Here is a 22,909-nt window from a genome sequence, read left to right as displayed (position 1 = left end):
GTGTGTGTGTGTGTGTGAGTGTGTGTGTGTGTGTGTGTGTGTGTGTGTGTGTGTGTGTGTGTGTGTGTAGTGTGTGTGTGTGTGTAACCCTGGGCACAATGCATCAGTGTTAATACTTTGGGTGCCATGACATTCCAAGGGCTTGGGGGTGGTGGGGTCGATAAGCAGTGTAACAAAAACCGTCTGAGTTAAAGCCACCGGGTCTCTAAGCCGTGTCTGTGTGGCGTCTACCTTCCTTACCTATCTGCCCCTATCTGCTTTAGCTTCAGGGCTTCAAGGGTTACTTTCAAAGTCAAATACTCTATGAGGAAGTGCTTCCATTAACAGCAAGTTCACAGTTTATTTACACTGTATTATGACGATTAGATTTGGGTTTTTGAAGGCTGATGAGTGAAAAGGCACCCAAACCATTGAAGGTGTGATGAATCATCTGTACCTCCAGCATTTGTCCCCCTGTGAAAAGTAATTTCAACAGGAAAGATAGACAATTATTTACTTATTTATTTATGTATTATTATTATTCTTTATCTTCCATGTTGACAGTATTTGGAAAGTCCCACAGATGATTTCTGCATTGAAGAACCATCATTGGCAAGAAACATTAACACACACACACACACACACACACACACACACACACACACACACAGTCCACCTGCAGACTAATTTCTGTTTCCTAGACTAAACAATGTGACACATCTCATGATGGGGGAGGTGCTAACGACCAACCCATAACAAGGTATGCTTCCTGTTTTCACCGCAGGTTTGTGTCTCTCAGTAGAAATATGCTAATCTCTTCTCTTCTGTAAACACTCAACAGAAAGCTAGAAAAGCTTTGGAAATTGAATTTGTGTTTCAAAACACTTGCTAAATTGATGGAATTGAATAGGAATTTGCTCCAACCCTGACAAACATAGCTCATAAATACAAGGAGGTCAGTGTGTTGTGGAGAAATGTGTGTCCCATCTGGTAATAGCTCAAATAACTTTCCCATCCCTAAATACCACTTCTGCTGGGTGCAACACGTGGAGTGAACACATAACCACTCACAAGCTGTGAGGGGAAAGATGCAGACAATTCTGCTTTTAGATGTGCTTACCACAGAGAAGTACTCATATAAGTAACTTGCTGCATACTGTATTCAAAAATAACACTACTAGGGGCATACTAGAGCTGCAACGTGCTGAAATAGGTTTACATGGGTGTCGATGATGTTCATTTCAAACGAGGATATTTTAAGCGTTTCTAAATTATGTAACGTTAGTTCAGTCGCCCACTTGACCACTTCAGCCTCTTGACCTTGACCTACAGTATGTGCCCTACGGCACCGTGTCGGTGGCTAGTGTAAGATTCAACAGCCAGACAGCTATCATCACCAGTCAAGTGGGCCTTATCCGTATCACGTTGGAGGCAACACCCACGTAATTTAACAGGCGAATTCTTCTTCCACTTCCACACATAATACACACACATACCCTCCTACACAGACAAATACACCTTTGTTAGCCTGAGACACACATGCACACGCACACGCACGCCCACGCACACACACACACACACACACACACACACACACACACACACACACACACACACACAAGACAGCTGGAGAGCGGAAGCCAGTTGCTTCACCTACTCCCCTGCTCCCTCTCTCCCTCTTTCTCTCCTTCCCTCCTGATTACAGTTATCCACATTTCTGTTCATATACAGGACTTATGACCAGACTGCACTGCGTTACAACAGAGTGACAGATGGTGCCTGAATTCCGTGGGTTATTCAATGGAAAATGTAGAAATAACAATGTCTACATGCAGCTAATCTTGTGTGGTTAAACATTAACCGGCAACAATAGGTGCAGCCACTTCAGGAAACCTTGGAAAAGAGCAGAGCCTGCCAAATATCAAAGTCAAACTCTAAAACATTGTTTATTAGTCATTAGCCTACATTGAATACAAGTATACAATGCAACGAATATGCCTTAATAAGGCGATGATAAGATTAAATGTATTCAGGAGGAGCTAAAGTGGTGTTCCAGCATGACCCAGTTCAAAAAGCGGTATAAAAACATGGTTTTCACCAGGTACGAGGAGGAAGAAGGGCTTTGATAGTCACCAGTTGTTTTCACAGATTATTTGTTTATTTACATTATCTGTTTTCTATTGTTGGTAAATATGTAAATACTTAAATACATTTGATTTAATAAAAAAAATAATATATATTAATATTGAAGTCAACTGCAGATTATTAATTATTAATCTCTGTTTATTGGAGAAGGGGTAGGATTAAATAAGCTATGCTTCTTCCTACTCCTTTTCGGACATGTTAAGTAAATAGTGTTTTTTGTTTTGTTTTGTTTTTTCTTGGTTTTGTTTTGTTTTTTCTTGGTTTTGTTTTGTCTTTTGTTGTTATAACTATTTCTTTTTTTCACATGTTCGAAATAAAGCTTTCATTTATTCATTCATTCATTCATTCATTCATTCATTCATTCATTCATTCATTCATTCATTCATTCATTCATTCACTATCCAGGGTATCCAATAGTGTGTTCTTTATTGTCACTTTCTATTCTTGTGAAAGTACAAATGCATATTGTACTTTCACATGAATAGAGAGTGACAATAAAGAGGAGCACACTATTGGATACCCTGGATAGTGAATACATTTCATCTTTGTAGAGAGACAAAGGTCTCAGCACGGTTGCCCCTCCTCCGCAGGCTGTCTAGCCCTCTCACACCTTGTCCTCTCTGACAGCTATTCCCCCAGGAGGCTTTCTGCGCACACACAGCCCCGATCGGGTTTTTCCTTTCTATGGGACTGTGTGCCGCGTGTAACACGGGTGCCATTTGATTTCAGGATATTTTGCTGTTTGAAATCTTTTTGGATCATGGAAATACCATTTCAAAACTATTTTAGAGAGTAGAGAGAGACTCTGTTGCTGAACTTCGTAGTCACGCGTAGCTGAGTTTTAGTATGCGTAACGGTTGAGGGTGATTACGCGTAGAGCGTTCCTCTTTCACTCTCCGGGCAGGTCCGAGTCGAGTCGACGTGGGGGAGCGCGTTTCTTTCACCGGGGCAGCTCAACACCGTTTATTCTAATTATAAGGAATAATTACCACCAGTGAAGTGCACGGGATCCGACCGTAAAAGGTGAATGTCTTTAACTATCTACAGAAAAATAGAACAATTATAATACATCATGATCATGAGTTAGGCTACAGTCATTGGTCTTACATTAGGTTTATGCCTTTGTAATTTCAATATTATCATTCCGGATATAATATAGCTAGTGTTAATAAAGTGATCAGTGACACAATGTTGTAAACATTTGGATCGTACCTAATTGCAACCACAATAACATTTGATGTAATACTAATTTAGAATGATAAAATGGCAGGTGTCAGTATAGGGGGGGCCCTTTGGCCTCAAACAACAATCAATGACTGCGTCACTCATCTTCCCATTGTCAGGTTGTTGAGACCAGTAGTAGCCTTGTCTGGGTAGATCACATTATCACTGGCGCATGTGATTTAGTGGTGGCAAATGTGTCTTAAAAATGGTAGCATATGTTTGTTTTACTGTAAGATGTCGTGAGTAATTGTCCTGTTATTACTACTCATTCTGAGATCATTATTTGAGTCATGCATTATTTTGCAAAACAAAATCAAAAGAATGAGGCACATTGTACTGCACCTGCTGGTAGGGAATGATGGTTTGGCTTCATACCCTCATTAAGATATAAATACTCAACCATGGGTTGCGATGCTCTAAGGCACAGCAATAACAGCAATGACAGTGACCGAAAGAGTAAATTGCAGTCTACATTTGCAGGCAAAATAGCTGGTTTTGTATGATTATATAAACAAAGTCGGCTGTGAAGTCCTCTTTTTGTGCTGTGAAATGTTATTTCTTGATACTGGCTTGAACTGAATGGACCCCACCTTAGGCGATGTTGAGATGAGCTATGATCAGTTCTGTCTTGGGGTGCAAGTGATTTGTGTGTGTGTGTTTGCATGTGTGTGTGTGTGTGTGTATATGCGTGTTTGTGTGTATGTGTATGTGTGTGTGTGTGTGTGTGTGTGTGTGTGTGTGTGTGTGTGTGTGTGTGTCTGTATTGCTCAAGGTAGTTTGAGGTCTGTAAGGAAATTGGAGAACAGATGGAATGCCGGCATAGATATTTACTCTGAGGCTATAGGAATAAATCAACCAGACTGACAGTCAACTCTCTCTGTCTAGAAGTAACAGGAATCCTATAAACAAGGCCCATACCTTAGTGGAAAGTTAGTCTTGATTTGATTTGATTTATTGTGGAATTAAAAAGACAGTTTCCAAGGGATAAAAACACATGATAAAGCGCAAGCGCTTATTTCCATCATGGTCCCTGATTGAGGACAGGACAGACAGTTACCATGAAACAAACAGTCCGTTTGAGTAAAGAGCAATGGCCTTTAAATACTTGGTGTGGGCCTTGCCTTCACACTGTAAACAACTGTATTGTTTACCCTAAGATGCAACTAGAAACTGAGAAAGCTAAACACTTTTTCCGGCGCTTTCCTTTCATCTTTGTGAAGTGAACCAGCTACCCTGCTCACCTGTTCCTGTAAATGCGCTGAACTCATCTGACTGAGAGGGGAACGCTTCCCACATGGCTTTAGCAGACACTAGACCATCCCGTGACCCTTGAACTTTGTTCAGACACTGGCAGTTCAGCTCACTTTAGGGCTCCCAAACAAAACAGAAAGCTTTTTTGTCCAGCTCTGATGTCACATAGAGGGGTCACATTCCTCGGCCGTAGCAGGGTTTCCACATTGTCAGACAAAAGGGAGGTTTAGCGTAAAAATCGAGCGCGCCTGACTCACTTCTGCTTTGACTGCCTCGCCAGTCAAGGGTGATATGAAGATCGGCATAGGCTGGTAGTCACAAACATGATGAATCATCGTCGTGGACTCAACAATTCTGCAGATCAAAGGAAGATAAAGATAGCGAGAGTTCATGAAGTAGGGGAACTTTCAGTTGAGGTTAAAATGTCGGGGTAAGGCGAGGTGTGAACAGCATTACAGTGTAGCAGTAACTAGTGTTTGTTGTGTAGGATACAGTACCACTGTGCTAGAAGCGGTAATGCTCATCATATGGCTGGAAATACATATATGTCTGGTATACAGATATGACTCATTGTTCACACCGTGTATGAGCCGAAGGATGCAAGCATCGCTCAACTGGCTTTGAACATGAGTGCTTGTGATGTTAAACAGCCTGAATGCAGAGGTCAGCAGTCTTCATAATTCAAGAGTTGAACCGAATAGTCAAAAATAGGTTACCTTCTCTATAACAAGTTGGAACACAAACACACACGCATAATTCAAGAGTTGAACCAAAAAGTCAAAAATAAGTTACCTTCTCTATAACACGTTGGAACACAAACACACGCACACACACACAGACACACACACAGACAGACACAGATCCTGACACACACACACACAGACACAGATCCTGACACACACACACACAGACACAGATCCTGACACACACACACAAACACACACACACACACACACACACACACACAGGGTTGAGAAGTGAAAAGGGACATTCTTTCACTGCATTGAGGCCCTCTGCACTCGAACAATGGATAGCGGGTGGGGGGTGGAGAGAGGGTGGAGGTCCGCTGGCGCTCGCCCTTCTCAAACAAGCAGCCCAGCACAACAGAACTGAGAACTCACTGTGTCCACTCGCTGATGGTGGGAAGATTGATTATGACGGGACACACTGTACTTTCGAAGAAAAGTACGTCTGCGGACCACAGAAAGAACCATGCTGATCATAACTTAGTTTCAACTTTTGTCCTTGTTCAGTACTTCCACGTCAGTCTAATTGAGTTAACCTTTTTGAGTGAGATACTTAAGTTCCGTATCTGACCAAAATCACAGGAAGGAAGGAAGCGGAGCAATCATATCCAAACTATTCATGACATAACAAGCAAAGCCCATAGAGATCTCTGGACGAAGGTTGATAAAATACTTGAGGTGAAGTTGAGATCTGGCTAGGCGGTGGTGGGTTGGTTTGTTCAGCTCAGTGATGTTCAGCGGTGTCTCGTTCAGTCAGAGCATGCTACTGCAGGTCCCCTCATGCCTTTAGTAGACAGACTGTTGTTCTGCTGCCAAGACTTAGCGGTCTCCTCATCCCCTGGAGGCGTACAAGTGCATCGGAGGGAGTTAGATAAACCCTTCTCTCCTGTCCTGATGAGTGTGTGTGTGTGTGTGTGTGTGTGTGTGTGTGTGCGTGTGCGTCTGTGTGTGTGTGTGTGTGTGTGTGTTGGATGGAGCAGTTCCACAGGAAAACCGCAGGTTAAAATGAACACTTGTGTGTGTGTGTGTGTGTGTGTGTGTGTGTGTGTGTGTGTGTGTGTGTGTGTGATCTGTCTCATCAGTCTCACTCTTTTTGATTGATAGAATTATCTCTCACTTGCATTGGTGCACTCATTGTATTGCCCCACTTCAATCAAATTACTTCTTTATGAAGCCTTCATATTTCCCTTTTTAAGGCCTATACAGTGCTGTAGGTTCTTCAAAAAATATAAGCATTTACAGTGTATATATATATACAGTGGCAAGTAAATGAACACTTTGGAATGACCTGTATTTATGTATAAATGTGTCTTAAAATATGGTCTGATCTTCATCTAGGTCACAATAATGAACAAACACAATCGGTTTTACCTAATGACATACAAATTATTGTATTGTACATACATAATACATCATTCAAACATTCACAGTGTAGGTTGGAAAAAGTATGTGAACCCCTAGGCTAATGACTTCTACAGAAGCTAATTGGAGGCAGCAGTTAGCAAACCTGGAGTCCAATCAATGAAACAAGATTGGAGGTGTTGGTTAGAGATACCGGAAGCCAAGGAAGCTGCTGCTCTCCAAAAGAAACATTCCTGCGCACCTGAAGTTTGCCAAAAATGCACCTTGACACTCCACAACGCTACTGGGAAAATATGTTGTGATGAAATGACTGATGAAACGAAGGTTGAAGGTTGAATTGTTCGGGAAGAACCCACAGCACTATGTATGTCGTAAAAAGGCCACCGCATACCAACATGAAAACATCATCCCAACAGTGATGTGCTGCCTCCGGGCCTGGACAGCTTTCCATCATCGAGGGGAAAATGAATTCCCAAGTTCGACCAGGTATCCTACAGGATAATGTCAGGGTGGCTGTCCACCAGCTGAAGCTCAGTAGAAGTTGGGCGATGCAGCAGGACAATGACCCTAAACATCGAAGTAAATCTAGTACAGAATGGCTTCAAAAAAAGAAAATCCGCCTTTTGGAGTGGCCCAGTCAGAGCCCAGACCTTAACCCAATAGAGATGCTGTGGAATGACCTGAAGAGAGCCGTTTACACCAGACATCCTGAGAATATGGCTGAGCTAAAGCAGAAGAATGGTCCAAAATTCCTCCTGAACGTGGATCAGGACTGATCCGCAGCTACCAGAGGCGCTTGCTTGAGGTTATTGCTGCCAAAGGAGGTTCGACCAGTTATTACATCCAAGGGTTCACTTACCTTTCCACTAGCACTGTGAATGTTCAATCGGTGTGTTCAATAAAGACACAAAACATTATAATTGTTTGTGTGTTATTAGCTTAAGCACATTGTGTTTGTCTATACTTGTACTGTCCAGTTAGGATGGGGTGTGTTCAGTGTGCATATTTTAGCCTATAAAATGGGACAAATGTGACATTTTATTTTAAATGTTATTTGAATAATTATTAGTTATTATTAATTATTAGTTATTAGTAACATTATTTTGGGTTATGCCTCATAACTGCGTGGGAATTGTTTGAGTATAGAGACCAGTTGTGCGTAGGGATATTGGGGGCTGTGATTAGGTGCTTAAATTGTGGGAGACCGTGCGTAGGGATTCATTGTGTGATGCCAGGACGTGTGGGATGCTACGGTTAGTGTGTTTGATGCGTGCTTTGTATAACATTTATACGCTTTGTTTTAGTCTTTGAATGTGTCAGAGCTGTGTATTTATGTATGTTTTGTTGTCTGCATTCGCAGATTTTACAATCTGTTCAATTTTCACTAAAATAAGAGAAAAACGAATTGAATGGTATCCGTGTCCCTCAGTCCAGCCTTTCAGTCGGCAAGTAGACCGAACAATTGTAAAACCTACGGCCCGGGCGTCAAAGAAATATCTTTGAAAAGATTCCCTAGGTGGTGGAGAAGTAAATTGACAGCCACATTCAGAGAGGAGTTCTCCGTGGGACGAATACAGGCGTCGAGGGAACTCGGAAAAGTGGCTGCAATTAACCGGAGCTAGCTAGCCAGGTGTGCTGTCTGTGAAGCGTGTCTGTGCAGAGCCTACTGGAAAAGTGACAGTGTCGGCAGCGCGAGACAGCGCGAGAGGACAGCAAGACCAGGAAAGCGGTCGGGTAAGCAACAGCACTGACCAGCGGACTAATTCAATGTGTATATTCAATTCTGGATGTGTATAGAGACTTGCCTTGCTAGCCAGAGTGATTAACGTGGGACTGACTGTGTCGGCTAAAGTGGCTAAGTGATATATCCTAACAAGGAGGAGGAGCCCTAGTGCGTCGCAGCAACCAGGAAGTAAATATACGCAGAAGATCCGGAGTTTCAAAATAAGAGTCCCATTTATTCTTGAAGTAACCAGGAAGTAAAAATACACAGAGGATCCGGAGTTTTAAAATAAGAGTCCCATTTATTCTGGCAGTAAATAAATGTCAGTTTTGACTGTAAAACGTCACAGTTGAATAAAACGAAAATAAAAACACTAAGTGAGCAGTTTGAAGGGACTTTAACATTAAACATTAAACATTGATAGCCTGTGAAAAGAAATAGGAAAATGGCTGAAGAGGACCAGCCCGTAGCTCAACTGAAAAAAGAGAGAAATTCAGCTAAATCCAACTTTAACCAAAAATCTGCCTTCATGCTCCGCGTTACACCCTCCATGGTCGAGAGCGAATTAAAGGTCCAGTGGCAGGCTTTCTCTAATAAAGCTGAGAAGCTCCTGGAAGCCAATAGTAGCTATGAAGAGGGTCTGCTTGCAGAAGCGGAAGAGGACCCCACCAAACTATCGGAACAACAGACGAGAGACATCGAGAAGGTGAGCAAAGACTGCATGACTAAATTGTCGAAGGTTGGCGATCTCGTAAAACTCCATCTGTGGTCAAGATACGGTGAAAGAAGAGTGTTGTTCGCGATCAGGGAGGCTGAACGAGCTAAAGAAGAGACAGAAGAGGTCCCATTGGGCCAGCTAGACCATGACTGCCACGAGAGACAAGTGCACCATTTAGAGGAGCTCACTACAGGAGCAGAGAAAGAGCTCTCTGTCTGGAGAGACTGGGCCCCTGTCGCTGCTATAGAAGACGTGGAGGGACGGCTGCATCATTTAATGTCCTCAAAGAACAAGCTCAGGCGAGATAGAGACGCCGAGATAGGAAAAGCTCGAAAGGCAACTGAGGAAGAAGACCGCGCCTGCCGCACAACAGCTGAAGGAGAGCGCCAGAGGGCTGAAGAGGAAGAACGCGCCAGACGCGCCCAGCTTATCCTGGCTCAACAGGCGGAGACTGAAGCACGGGCAGAGCTTGTTAAAGCCCAGCAAAAAGCGTTGGAGGAGACTGAGGGAGCAGGCGCACAGGGTGGAAATGCAGCTACGAGAGGCATTCCAAAAGTGAGGCTGAAGCCGACATGTCTCCCGACGTTTAGAGGTAGCATTCGGGAATACTACCGCTGGAGGAGGGATTGGGAAAGCCTACAGGAACAAGGCGATCCCTCCGGGTCTCCGGAAGTTAAGAAGTTTCAACTTCTGGAAAGTATAGAAGAGACCATAGTGAAGGATCTTAGGCTCGCGAGCCACAATACTGCCGAAGATGTCTTCAGGGTGCTAGAGAGTCGTTTCGGAAACAAGAATGCAATCACCAACCTGATCGTAGCAGAGCTGCAGAAGATTTCTCCAGTCAAAGAGCACCAATTCAGGAAGGTGATTGATCTGATCCGAATCACAGAGAAAGCTCTAGCAGACCTTAAAGATCTTGACAATGAAGTAGCCATCAAAAACCCTCTGGTGACTGGAGCCATTGAGAACAAACTGCCACTCACTTTGAAAAAGGAGTGGCTTACTTTCAAAATAGACCCCCGAAATGGTTTCCAGCCGGAGAGATACTTTGACACCTTCCTGGACTTCCTACAAAAGCAGGAAAGCATCCTCGAACAGTTGGAGCAGATGGAGATCACGGAGATCCCAGAGAAGAATACTGGGAAGAAGTTTGCTTTCACTAGAGCCACTGAGAGAGGCAACGCTGATGACAATTGTGTTCTGTGCGAAGATAAACACAGAAGTAGGCTGTTCACCTGTAAGAAGTTCAGAGGCCTCGACTTGGCAGCAAGAAAGGCCGCGGTGAAGAAGTCTAGAGCCTGCCGGCTGTGCCTTACATCACATGGCGCTGACGGAGAGTGTAACCTTAAATTCCTCTGCACCAAGAGAGGCTGCAAAGAAGGAGAGTCGTCAGACCACCATTACCTTCTCTGCCCCAGTAGAGACAGTAAGAAGGATGGTGGGGAAAAGAGAGAAACTCCAAGTAGCGGCGGTGAACGTGCAAGGAGTTTGACTGTTGAACAGGAAGAGGTCTTGTCCCAACTCGCTCCAGAGATTGCGCAAAAAGTCAGGAAAGCCTTCACAAATAAGACAGCAGTTACGAGCTGCACTAAAGCAAAAGCCGGGAAGCTCCTGGAAGAAATGGAATAAAGGAGTGTCCGGTAATAATGATGCTCCTGGAGGTCACTGCTAACGACGGGCAACAAATTGGTGCTCTGATAGACTTAGCATCAGATACAAATTACATTACCCACGCGGCTGCAAGTAGGCTTGGCCTGAAGAGCGAGAAAATCACGCTAGTGGTGCAGGGCGTCGGAGGGATGACTGTGACAGCCAACACCAGAAGGTACCTCCTGAAGGTGAGGTTCAGGACCCCGGAAGGTGAAAGAGCCCACCAGTTGGTCTGCTACGGCTTAGATGAAATAGCCAAGGTGCACCATGCCATCGAGCCACAGCAACTGAAAAGGTTCTTCCCCGAGGTCAAGACCCAGGAGTTGGTCCGGCCAAGGAGTATTGAGCTCCTCATCAGCCAAAGAGAGGGGCGGCTGGTTCCCTGTCCCGTGAAGGTAGTAGGAGACCTGGTCCTGTGGGAAGGCCCACTTGGAAAGATTGTGAGTGGGACGCATCCCAATCTGTTTGAAGATGTGGAGACGGTGACCTACGAGTCCAAGACACACTTCGCCCGATCAATGAGAACAGCAGTGGCCAAGTATAAGGAAATCGTCAAGTGTATCGGGGGCTGCGAAGAGACCAGGGAGAGTGGACTGAGGCAGGAAAGCGACTCAAGAGTCCGGAGCTCAATGGCAACCAACAAAGAAGTGTTGGAATGGTGGAAGTGGGAGAGCATCGGGGCAGCCTGTGAACCCAAATGCGGGGGATGTCGTTGTGGAGCGTGCCAGCCGGGTGAAAAAGAGATGACCCTGGCGGAAGAAAAGGAGGGTCTGTCCTATGTCGCCAGCGATCACCACAGCGATGCTCCACATTGGGATGCTAGTTACCCTTGGACAGAGGATCCATCCAGTCTACCGAACAACAGAGGAGCTGTGATGGCAACATTCCTAAGAAAAGAGAAACGCCTCCTGAAACAGCCGGAGTGGCGAACTGCCTACGGAGAGCAGGTTCACGAGATGGTAAGGAGGGGCGCAGCAGTGAGGCTCACACCAGAGAAGATTCAAGAGTGGAAAGGTCCGGTTTGGTGCGAGAGCCACCTGGTTGCACCCAATCCCCATTCTGTGACAACACCGGTCCGGTTAGTGTGGAACAGTAGCCAATCCAGTGTTTCCTCCAGGAATTTTTACCATGGTGGCGGGTAGTGCTGACCGCGCACGCGCGCGCGATTTTTTCGCGTGCACGCGCATGAAACGCGCACGCGCGCTCAAAACAACGACGTCATTTCAGCCAAAACTCGAAAATAAAATGTTTTCCTGTAAATTAAAAACAAGGGTAGTCCGTCCGTCCGTCCCTCTCTGGAATGGAATGGAATGGACTTTATTTGTCATTGCTACAGTACAGGTACCAGACAACGAAATGGTCCATTAAATAAAATGACACGGTTCAAATGTTCACGCCGGCAGTCCGGCTCTCACACATACTGGCAGCGTCCCGGTCTGACTTAGCTCTCGTTTGTGCACGGCTTTCTTTCTTTCCTTCCTTCCTTCCTTCCTTTATGTGAAGTGGCCGGTCCCGGGCACAGCTGCCTCGCATCCGCTCAACGAGCCCGGCGGTTCGGTGCTGCGCTGATTAGCGGATGCGGGACAGCTGTGTGAGCGGATCGCTCCATCTCTCATCTTGATGAAGATGAATGATCTTTATTGTCATTGTAACAGGTACAACGTAATTTAAATGAGGAATCACAAAACAGTTTTGCAAGCGCGTCGCTTCGCGCTTGTGGGTGTGTCTAGCGCTGTGAAGGTCTGAAAAGCGGCCTAAATCTTTTTTTTTTGTTTTTGGTTGAGAAATCTGCATGGTGGCGGAGGAAATTCCATCGTGGCGGACCGCCACGATGAAATGCATGTAGAGGAAACACTGCAATCATACAAAGGTGTCAGCATGAACGACCTTCTGTTAAAGGGGCCAGACGTGTTGAACCCCATCAGGGCTGTGCTCCTGCGGTTTCGGACTGGGCGACATCACCAGAATGTACAACTCTATGTGGCTGAAGAACCGAGAGATACACCTGCACAGGGTCCTTTGGAGAGACGATCCTGAAGAGGACATCGGGGAGTACGCCATCACGAGGGAGAACATTGGAGACCGTCTTGCTGGTTGCATTGCTCAACTAGCAATGAGGGAGACAGCAGGGCTACCTCAGTTCATTGAAAGGGAGGAAGGGCATCGTGTCTTGGAGAAAGACAGCTACGTCGACGACATCTTGACTTCCCATGATGATCTGAAGATGCTCGACACCATCACGAGTGGAGTGGAGGAGATCTTGAGCGCTGGAGGGTTCTTTCTAAAGCCGTGGGTCCGGTCTGGCCAAGGTGGGAGGAGAAAGGACGACGCCAGAACCTGTGGAGGGGAGAGGCCTGGAGCGACATCCAAAACCCTGGTGCTACCAAATCAGCTGAAACAAGAGGCAGGAGGCGGGAGCTCAGCCAAGGAAACGTGGGACCCTGGGAAGACAGGGTCTTCAACCGAGTGGTCGTGGATCCCCGGTGAGTGCAATGTGGCCGACATCAGTACAAGAGGAGCAGTTCCTGAAAAACTGAGCGAAGATTCTCTGTGGCAGAATGGACCTGGATTCCTGGAGAAGCCTTTTGAGGAGTGGCCCGTGAAATCAGCGGCAGAAGTGGCAGCTGATGCTCGAGAAAGTGTGAACAAGCTCAAACGGAAGGCCTTCTCAGGAGCGCTCACCAGGGCCCTGCCTCCCCAGGAGGAGCCAAAACAAGAGAAAAGAAAGGCTCTGGCAAGCTGCCCGGGGTCGTCCTCCACCGGGATGTCAGGAGGATGGTTGTTCTCCTCCCCATTGAGGAACAAGGGACATTGGTAGCCTCCCTAGACTAGTAGCTAGATCGGCTAGGTGGGAGGTGTACTGTCCAGTTAGGATGGGGTGTGTTCAGTGTGCATATTTTAGCCTATAAAATGGGACAAATGTGACATTTTATTTTAAATGTTATTTGAATAATTATTAGTTATTATTAATTATTAGTTATTAGTAACATTATTTTGGGTTATGCCTCATAACTGCGTGGGAATTGTTTGAGTATAGAGACCAGTTGTGCGTAGGGATATTGGGGGCTGTGATTAGGTGCTTAAATAGTGGGAGACCGTGCGTAGGGATTCATTGTGTGATGCCAGGACGTGAGGGATGCCACGGTTAGTGTGTTTGATGCGTGCTTTGTATAACATTTATACGCTTTGTTTTAGTCTTTGAATGTGTCAGAGCTGTGTATTTATGTATGTTTTGTTGTCTGCATTCGCAGGTTTTACAATCTGTTCAATTTTCACTAAAATAAGAGAAAAACGAATTGAATGGTATCCGTGTCCCTCAGTCCAGCCTTTCAGTCGGCAAGTAGACCGAACAATACTTGTGACTTAGATGAAGATAAAATCACAAGTAATTTATGAGCAAATGTCATGCTATAGTATATGAAGATGTATATCAATACACCACTATGAGAGTGATCTGTCTCAGCTGGTTCAGTGTATTTGCATGTTAGATTTGCAGGTGACAGAGCGTTGAGCCTTCAGGCAGTTATTCAACGTGCTAACCCTAACCCTAACCCACTAGACATGTGGTTCAACGGCTGGCGTGTGTGTTATTGAGGACAACTTGAAGCAGTTGAGCCACCAAAACCACGTCTACTATAACTCCTGCATTTAGATGTTTAGTATTACCACGCCTGCGTACTGCGAGTGTGGTTAAACCTTATGACACACATACTGTACATGTCCTAAGAAACCCTGTCTGCTACCATTGATGAAAGATTGTGCAGGCGTGTGTGTCTGTGGCCTGTTGCCACACGCCTGTCACCATGGCAGCAGTCCCAGAGGTTTTTCAAGTATTTAGCGAAATTATTGCAAAATGTAGTGGCAGAGTAACTAGAGTAACTGACTGTGAAGGATAGTTCCGTTCATCAGCTATTCCACACCATTGAAACTGCAGCAACACACAGGCCATTGAGGAGTGAATGAAGAGAGACACAGTGAATGGTGTTTGTGTGACCGTTAGGGAAGGGAAGAGTGTTCTCATTGATAAGCCCACAGGAGAACACTGGTGTATTTTTAGGAGCGAACCAATCTTGTTTTCATTGAGGTATGTATGTGGGTTAGAATTTGAAGAGTATCTACGGAGCAAAGAGCTGTGTTTAAGAGATGTCCGATGTGTGTTTAGAGGAGATAAGGCCTTTGTTTAAACTTAAAGCATCAAGGAGAGATTGTGTGGTAATGTTGCAGATGTGTGTTTTTCGGAGAGAGCGACCGCATTCTCCTCTAAGACGTCAATCTGCTTTCCGGAGAGGTCTCGGAACCACATAGTTCCAACTGAGTTTTTTTGTAATCAGCTGCTGTTTTTCATGGTGTTTTCATAGGGGTTGAACGTCAGACCGTATCAATGGAAGAAGGCCGGGGATTCAGAGGGAGCATAATGATGCTGTTTCTCCTTGCCCTCTTCATATCAGGTAAGAGAGGATGTTCGCATGCAGTGCTCATTCAATAAAGCACACTTCTGAAGTGATTGATGATGTCGTTTATAAAACGTGGCTACACTATTTTGAAATGATAATAAGTTCATCAAGGTATGGAACTTGTCCAAATACATCCGCATACTCAAAATGTGATTCTGTGATGATTAAAAGGTTGATGAGAGATCGTGAGAACTTGAATTCACATGTTTCCACTTTCTGTTTTACTTTCACACTATCGGTTCAGCTACAAACATAATATTTTACATCCATTTATCTAACCCAACCTGTAGTATTTAAGCAATTTGTTTTGCAATTATCCCAACAGGATCGAGTGAAAACGACACTTACTTCAAGATGTGTGGAACCTGGCGTCATGGCAACAAGCCCCTATCTCTGGCCTATGATTTAAAAGTGGGCTGCCAAAACATCGTCATCTCTGCCAGTGAAACATCTCTGTCGCTCGGGGGTCACATCACGGCCCGATGTCAGAGCTCGTCTGTCCTCCCGCTGGCCACCACCACCACCACAGAGAGCTCCTTCTGTGTGTACTGGGAGCCGCTCCTGGACCACCTGTGGGTGGAGGTGAACGGTCAGAACCACACACTGTGCTCGCCTTCCGGCCTCCAGGAGTTCTGCTGCACTGACCTGTCCCAGGGGGTCAACCACGCCAAGGGGACCTACGGGATTGCCGACGCGAACGTCCGAGATGATGTCATCACCTCCGAAACACGCACAGCCTACAGCTTCGAAGGCGACAAAATCAACTGCAGTAAGAACGACTTGGTTGCTACTGAGTTCTGCTGTCTGATCGTGTTCAGTCACTTGACAGTCTTGTGGTCCTTTGTCTTGCAGAAAAGGAGTTCTGTGATGAGGCGAGTCAGGGGTCCAACCAAATCAACAGGTACGCAAGTTCTATCTCCATATTTGGACATAATGCCTCCTTGCCTATCATCCATTGCACTACAATGTTGCGTATCGTATGATATTGTTGCCTAGACAATAGGGTCAGAAGACACATCATGACACATTAGGTTATCGGATATGACAAACACAGAGGTTTGGCCACAAACAGGAAATTTGAATTCAGAATTGAGGTCAGATAGAGTAATGGGCGTTGGTTGGTTTCACAGAACAGGAACACAAGCATGTGATTGTCGGGGGCAAATGAGTTCTCATTGTAACTCCCTCAGTTTCCATATCGCTCATCACTATCACATAAGATAACAGTAATAAAAACAACAACAACAACAACAACAACAACAACAACAACAATAGTGATCATAGTTGACCACTAAATCCATGCATTATGCATAAAGCACATGCCCAAGACTTACTTGACTTGTGAAATGTATGGAAAGTGCCTTCATAAGAGGGAGTGGGTTGTAATTGTGTGTGTGTGTGTGTGTGTGTGTGTGTGTGTGTGTGTGTGTGTGTGTGTATGCATGCGTGTGTGTGTGCACGCGTGTGTGTGTTTGTGTGTGTGTGTGTGTGTGTGTGTGTGTGTGTGTGTGTGTGTGTGTGTGTGTGTGTGCATGCATGCGTGTGTGTGGTGTGTGTGTGCACGCGTGTGTGTGTTTGTGTGTGTGTGTGTGTGCGTGTGTGTGCGTGTGTGTGTGTGTGTAGGATAGAGGAGACAGTGATGAGGTCCCAGGTACTGGGCAGTGTGGAGCTGCCCTGTGCCCAGAGCTCTGTGGTGGAGATGAAGGAGGACTTCCAGGGCCAGAACATCACCCTGCTTGTAAGACACACACACACACACACTCGCACACAGGTTCAGCTAAATGGGTGCTATCGGAGAAGTTCCTGTTGATCTAACTGGTGTGTGGGTGTTGTTCAGGGAGCTCCAGGAGTCGACCCAGAGACGACCCCTAAAGTCCACATCCACCTGCCTTCCTGTCTGAAGCCTCTAGGCAAGAAGAAGGCCAAAGTCGTCTGCACGTACTTCAAAAACAGCACCTTGTTCCAGGTAAGAGGGCTGATTTTCCTTTAACAAAGACAATGCCATATAATGTAACCATACAGAGCACAAAAGTAACCGCATATCCGCAGTAACCGCAGGGTTCCCGGTTCGATTTCGGCCGCGGACATATCCTGCATGTCATCCCTTCTCTCTCTCTCTCACCCATCCTTCCTGTCAAATCTCTACTATCTCTATCACAATAAAAAAGAAAAATATGAGCGGGACTGTCCCAAATACTTAAATTACTTTAGAGTGTGTGTGTATGAGGTGCAGAGGTGATTATGACTGGTCTGTTAAAGATGTATGCAAATGTATGGCTCTTGTTGGTTATTCCCAGGGACATTCGAAGGCGGACCAGAATGATATCCGGATTCTAGATGATGTGGTGGGAATCACTGTGGAGAATGAGGTCATCAGCAACCTTCCAGAGCCAATCAGAATTGGTTTTCACCATGCACTTGTACCTGTAAGTGTGTGTGTGTGTGTGTGTGTGTGTGTGTGTGTGCGTGTGTGCACACGTTTCTTTTCTGAATTTATTTTACCAACACCAACACTTACTGTAGCACAAACCACTTCAAAAAGACACCTCATCATGAACAATGTTGTAAAACATCTGTAGACACAAAAATGAAAGACAATTTCTCACAATTTCACAACTTCCTCTCAGAATGAGTCACATGTAGCAAGTGTATTGTACAGTAGATTATAGAAGATTACATTAGATGACTACCCCACAAGGAGTTGTCATGTGTCAAGTCCTGAAAAAAAGACAATCTACTGTTACTGTTTAGATGGGTAGTAGTTTCATATTCAAACATACAGCATTTAGACACCATCTAGTGGTGAATCAATGGTATGTCCCTCTTATTCTCCCTCCTTTTTTTCCAGCCAAATCACTCAAGAAAATGTGTTTCATGGGACTCAAAGAAAGGTTTGAACCAATAATGTTTATATTTGCTCACAATAACAACACATTCGTTTTCTACCTTCTTATACACCATGACATAGGATGTTTTATGATTATACAATGTTTGTTTTCCATGTCTTGTAAATACTGTGTTACTGGTCTTATCTTTGCAGATCCAGGGAAGCTCAACTGGAAGGAGGATGGGTGTGTGACTGTACTGAAGGGCGCAGAGGAGACTGAATGCCAGTGTAACCATCTCACATACTTCGCCATCCTAGTGGTGAGCTGTGTTACCTCTATCCTCCATCCCATCTGCATTGGACTTGCTTTGCAGTCATATCTGACATACTGTAACACATCTGTAAAAACAATGAGATTTGGTCATGTCATCAGGTAGTATTTTACCCTAAGTGCATAATATGTAAAGTCGTGGAAGGTAGGCACAAATAAGGAGAACGTGTTTTTAAAATGGAGGCGGTACCACCAGAATTTGTCCAAATAGAACACAGATTTTTTGGGGGGGGTTTTCCGTTGCAAAACATTTGGTCATGTGATGTCATGTGATGTCATGCTGAACACGATTCGGTTTTGATGTTTGTTTGTTTTGTTCTCTTTTCCCCTCAGCAATTGGAGCCGCGGCCAGTCCACCATCTGCTGGCTCTGAGCATCGTTACATCACTGGGCTGTGCTACGTCCATGTTGAGCTGTGTGATCCTCATAGTGTTCCTCAACAAACAGAGGTACTCGTTCCACTCCAATGCTCTCCCCCCTGTAGCTAATTAATTAATTAATTAATTTTAATTTTGCCATTTGGCAGACGCTTTTAGTCCAAAGCGACTTTTCAATTACGAATTACAGGGACATTCCCCCTGGAGTAACTGAGGGCAAAGTGCCTTACTCAAGGGCACACTAGTAGTGGTGTGGTTTCAGGCGGGATTTGAACTCACAACCTTCCGATCACAAGTCCAACTCACTATCCACTAGACCACCACTACCCCTTAGCTGATTCTCATAGGCATAATGTCTCATACCAAGCCTTAAGAGGTTCTTGGGGTTGCTGTTTACCATAGCAGAGTCATCAGTTGTGACCGGTCATTACTAATACAGTACAGTGAATTGCCATGAAGGATATCCAGAGCTACAATGAATAATTGGCTGCCACAACCTGGCGACACACAGTTAGAGGGATCCTACTGAACCAGATGCAGAGTGTATTAGGCCTAAGCCCTAACTTAGTCACACATCAGGGAACTACAGCTCGTTATTTAAGAGGCTGCAGTGAAAAATAAATCTAAATGTATTATTCAATTCAACTTTATTTCAGACACATAGGTCCATATCAGTATAACAAAAAGAATAAAATACAATACGAGGACAACAACACAAATATAATCATTGCAGTGAGCAAGTCCACAGTGATTAAAATACATATAGACATTTGTTCCAGTGTTTCCAAAAACAAGAGGAGTTACCTTTTCACTTTGTTTGGGCCTAGTTAAGGCCATTATGATTACATTATACACATACATTTGTACAGAAACATTCCTCAATACAGCATGAAAGGTGGGAACATTACTTGTTGTTGGGAACTTGAGCAAGATTCTGAATGCATCATTAAACACATGACAATTCTCTCTCTCTCTCTCTCTCCCCCCCCCCCTCTCTCTCCCCTTCTCTCCCCCCCCCCCCTCTCTCTCTCTCTCTCTCTCTCAGGAGAATGAAGGAGCAGTCTACCCCAGTCCACCGTGGTTTGGCCGTGGCGTTATTCCTCCTCAACCTCTTCTTCTTCCTGACCGGTACTCTAGCCAACGTGTTTGGAGAGGAGGCCTGCATGTTGGTCGGGGCTGCCCTCCACTACGCCCTGCTCAGCTCCTTCTCCTGGATGGCTATCGAAGTGTTCCACACCTTCTGGTTGGTCTACGTGGTGTTCAGCCCCTCCCCCAAGCCGTATGTCTGGTACTTGGTCGGCTTTGGTGAGTGAATCGGACACGGGATGTCTTTAGATGTATGAATAGCCGGGGGCGTCTAATGATCACAAGGTCGGCAGATCAGCGGTTCGAACCCCCAGCTGGCCACATGTCGAGGTGTCCTTGGGAAAGACACTGAACCCCAAATTGCTCCCAGTGAGCGGGCCGGCGCCTTGCATGGTAGCTTGCCGCCATTGGTGTGTGAATGGGTGAATGAGAGTCTGTTTGGAATAAGGCGCTACATAAGTCAGTCTGTTTACCATTTATGAATGCTGAACAGAGCCTTTTTGACATCGACTAAGACTATCTTCTAATCCATCCCCCAGGTGCCTCAGCTGTACCTGTCGGTGTGCTTCTCGCCATTGGCAACATCTACGGCGTGAGGGAGGTTGTGCCCGCTGATGACGTCAACAACCCTTACCTGATGTAATTACCTTTTTTTTCTACTGTTTCTACCTTTTTCTACTGTTTCTACCTTTCATCTACTGTTATGTCTTAGGTGTACGGTTTAATCGTGTTACTCTTAACTCTAGTTACTACATGGGAACAAGATTGTGTTGTCATGGTGTTGTCATGGTGTTGTCATGGGGTCACCATGCGTTTTCCCCAGGTGCTGGATGAAGTCCTCTGACGAAGCTCTCCTGGCCCATTACTTCACCAACCTGACCTTCCTGGCTGTGCTGGTCCTCTCCGGCCTGGTCATGCTCTTCCTCGTCCTGGGAAAGATCCAGAACCGGGACGAGTGGAGGAGGAACCGCGTGGCCTTCCTCAGTATCTGGGGCCTCAGCTGCCTGTTTGGGACCACCTGGGGGCTGGGCTTCCTGGACTTCGGGCCGCTCTCTGAGGTCGTCCTCTTTCTCTTCTGCATCCTTAACTCCTTCCAAGGTGGGTGTCCGGTCCTCCCTGTGCCTGTTCATGTACAGTGCCAGTCAAAACGTTTGGGACACACTTCTTTCCCATTCAATTGAATGGGGAAGTGTGTCCAATACTTTTGACTGGTAGTGTACCTGTCCTGTCCTGTCCTGTCCTGTCCTGTCCTGTCCTGTCCCCTCCCTCCTGTCTCTGTCCCTGCCCCCCAGCCCCTGCCCACCTAGTCAAGCGGTTGGGGTCAAGAGGTAAAGGGCTTTACGACGCTAGCAGCCAAACCACCAGACATGGTTGTCAGTGCCAACAGTCTATTGTGTAGCTCTGAGACAATGGCCCAGTAAAAAACAATTCTGTTTCAACAGCGTATCAGGAGAAAACCTCCCCACAACCTGTTTCCGTTTATATGCACAATACGCTTAGTTTAGAAGCTGGTTAGAAGCCGAGTTCTTTTTGAAAGATTATAACACAAAACATCTGCAGTGTGTTGGTGGTGTTTTACCACACACCCATCATCCAAATGTATATGGTTTGAGTCACTACAGTATAGTGTATAGTGATAATGACTGACATAATATTTATACCGCAATCTGATGTTCTCCAAGCTAATTGTATCATATTATGATCAGATTGCGGTATAAATTGTTTCAGGTGCAGTATCGTATTGCCATAGGCAGGGTTCCCACGGGTCTTTGAAATCCTTGAAAGTTTGTGAATTTGAGAAAAAGAAATCAAGGTCTTAAAAGTTTTTGGACATGGGTCATTGAAAGTGCTTGAATTCCCCTGCAAAGCAGTCTTGGAAGTCCTTGAAAGGTGCTTGAAAGGTGCTTGAATTTGATGTTTCAGAAGGTGTCGGGAACCCTGCATAGGAAGCATCTATAGCATTTTCTAAGTCTGTGGTTTGTCCCATAGGTTTTTTCCTGATGCTTCGGTTCTACGTTCTCGATCGTATGCGGAAGCAGTCCGACTCCAGTCTGGGCGGGAGCAGCACAGGGTCTACCAGGCAGCACATGCTCCAGCAACAGGAGAAGAGCTGAGCTAGGTTACGCAAGTGCATTATCTCCTTAGGAGAAATCTACTCTGAAGAAAAAACTGCAATACTCTTGTCACTCAGGAAAGCACAACACTGGGGCTTGTATAAAAAGATCAGGTAATACTTATTTGGAGTCCCTAACCTAAGTAAATCGTTGCTTGACAACAGATATGTAGGTGATCGTTTGTAGGGGATTATGCAAATAAAGTAAGGCCCACATTAAAGCCAACATACAGTACCAGTCAATAGTTTGGACACACTTCCCCATTGGGAAAGTGTGTCCAAACGTTTGACTGGTACTGTATATTATGTTACGTCATACGACTTATCGAGTTATTGCCTGCTGTTTTGAGTGAGTTCATAAACATGCCACATAGAGCAAGATGACATTCATAATGAATCATTAGAAGCTCAGATTCCGAATATTGCACTGAAGAAGCCACTGTCCATATGTCAATATCTGAGTGACTGTAAAAAAACAAACTGTTGGAATGAAAGCTTCAGCTGTATTGAAACCCTTCATAAGCTTGTTTTTACCATGTGTAAGCTTATTATTTTGTAGTAGGAAGCTCATGTCATAGCTCATGTCAGTCTTTTGAAGTAGCACTTTAGCTTCCTAGCGTCGTCATTTAGCCATTCATCATTGTGTGGAACCACTACGCTAGAAATTGGCAAATTTGTGTTTTTTTGTTTGTTTTCAGAAATTGAAAATGTCTTTGAAACCATGGTATGACTGTTTTCTTTTTCAGTGAGCTCTACTGCCTAGCTAGCCCTGTTACAACTCTGATTTATTTTTCCACACGGTATGAATAGGAGTCGTAACACGGCTAATGCTAGCATGACTCCACAGTGGGGTAGCTCTGTAGAATGTCTAGTCTCAGATATCGTATGATTATGTGGTTGACTTTACCTTCAGGGCGTAGTAG

The 22,909-nt window shown here is 45.1% G+C and overlaps 1 protein-coding gene across 1 annotated transcript; it reads left to right on the top strand.

Annotated features, from left to right (window-relative positions):
• Window positions 1-15,606: 15,606 nt before the first annotated feature.
• LOC308154900 (adhesion G-protein coupled receptor G5-like) lies at window positions 15,607-21,987 on the top strand (the record flags this gene model as incomplete). The annotated part of the gene is made up of 12 exons (XM_080528117.1): window positions 15,607-16,021; window positions 16,105-16,153; window positions 16,876-16,990; window positions 17,090-17,218; window positions 17,550-17,678; window positions 18,101-18,143; window positions 18,293-18,399; window positions 18,744-18,859; window positions 19,833-20,092; window positions 20,413-20,512; window positions 20,697-20,971; window positions 21,863-21,987. 12 exons carry the CDS (start codon window positions 15,607-15,609, stop codon window positions 21,985-21,987), a joined length of 1,863 nt encoding a protein of 620 aa, XP_080384243.1.
• Window positions 21,988-22,909: the final 922 nt, after the last annotated feature.

The sequence above is a fragment of the Nansenia antarctica genome (genome assembly GCF_963989245.1).
Source record: "Nansenia antarctica genome assembly, chromosome: 4".
Taxonomy (NCBI): Eukaryota; Metazoa; Chordata; class Actinopteri; order Argentiniformes; family Microstomatidae; genus Nansenia; species Nansenia antarctica.
This window is presented reverse-complemented; position numbering and strand designations above follow the sequence as displayed.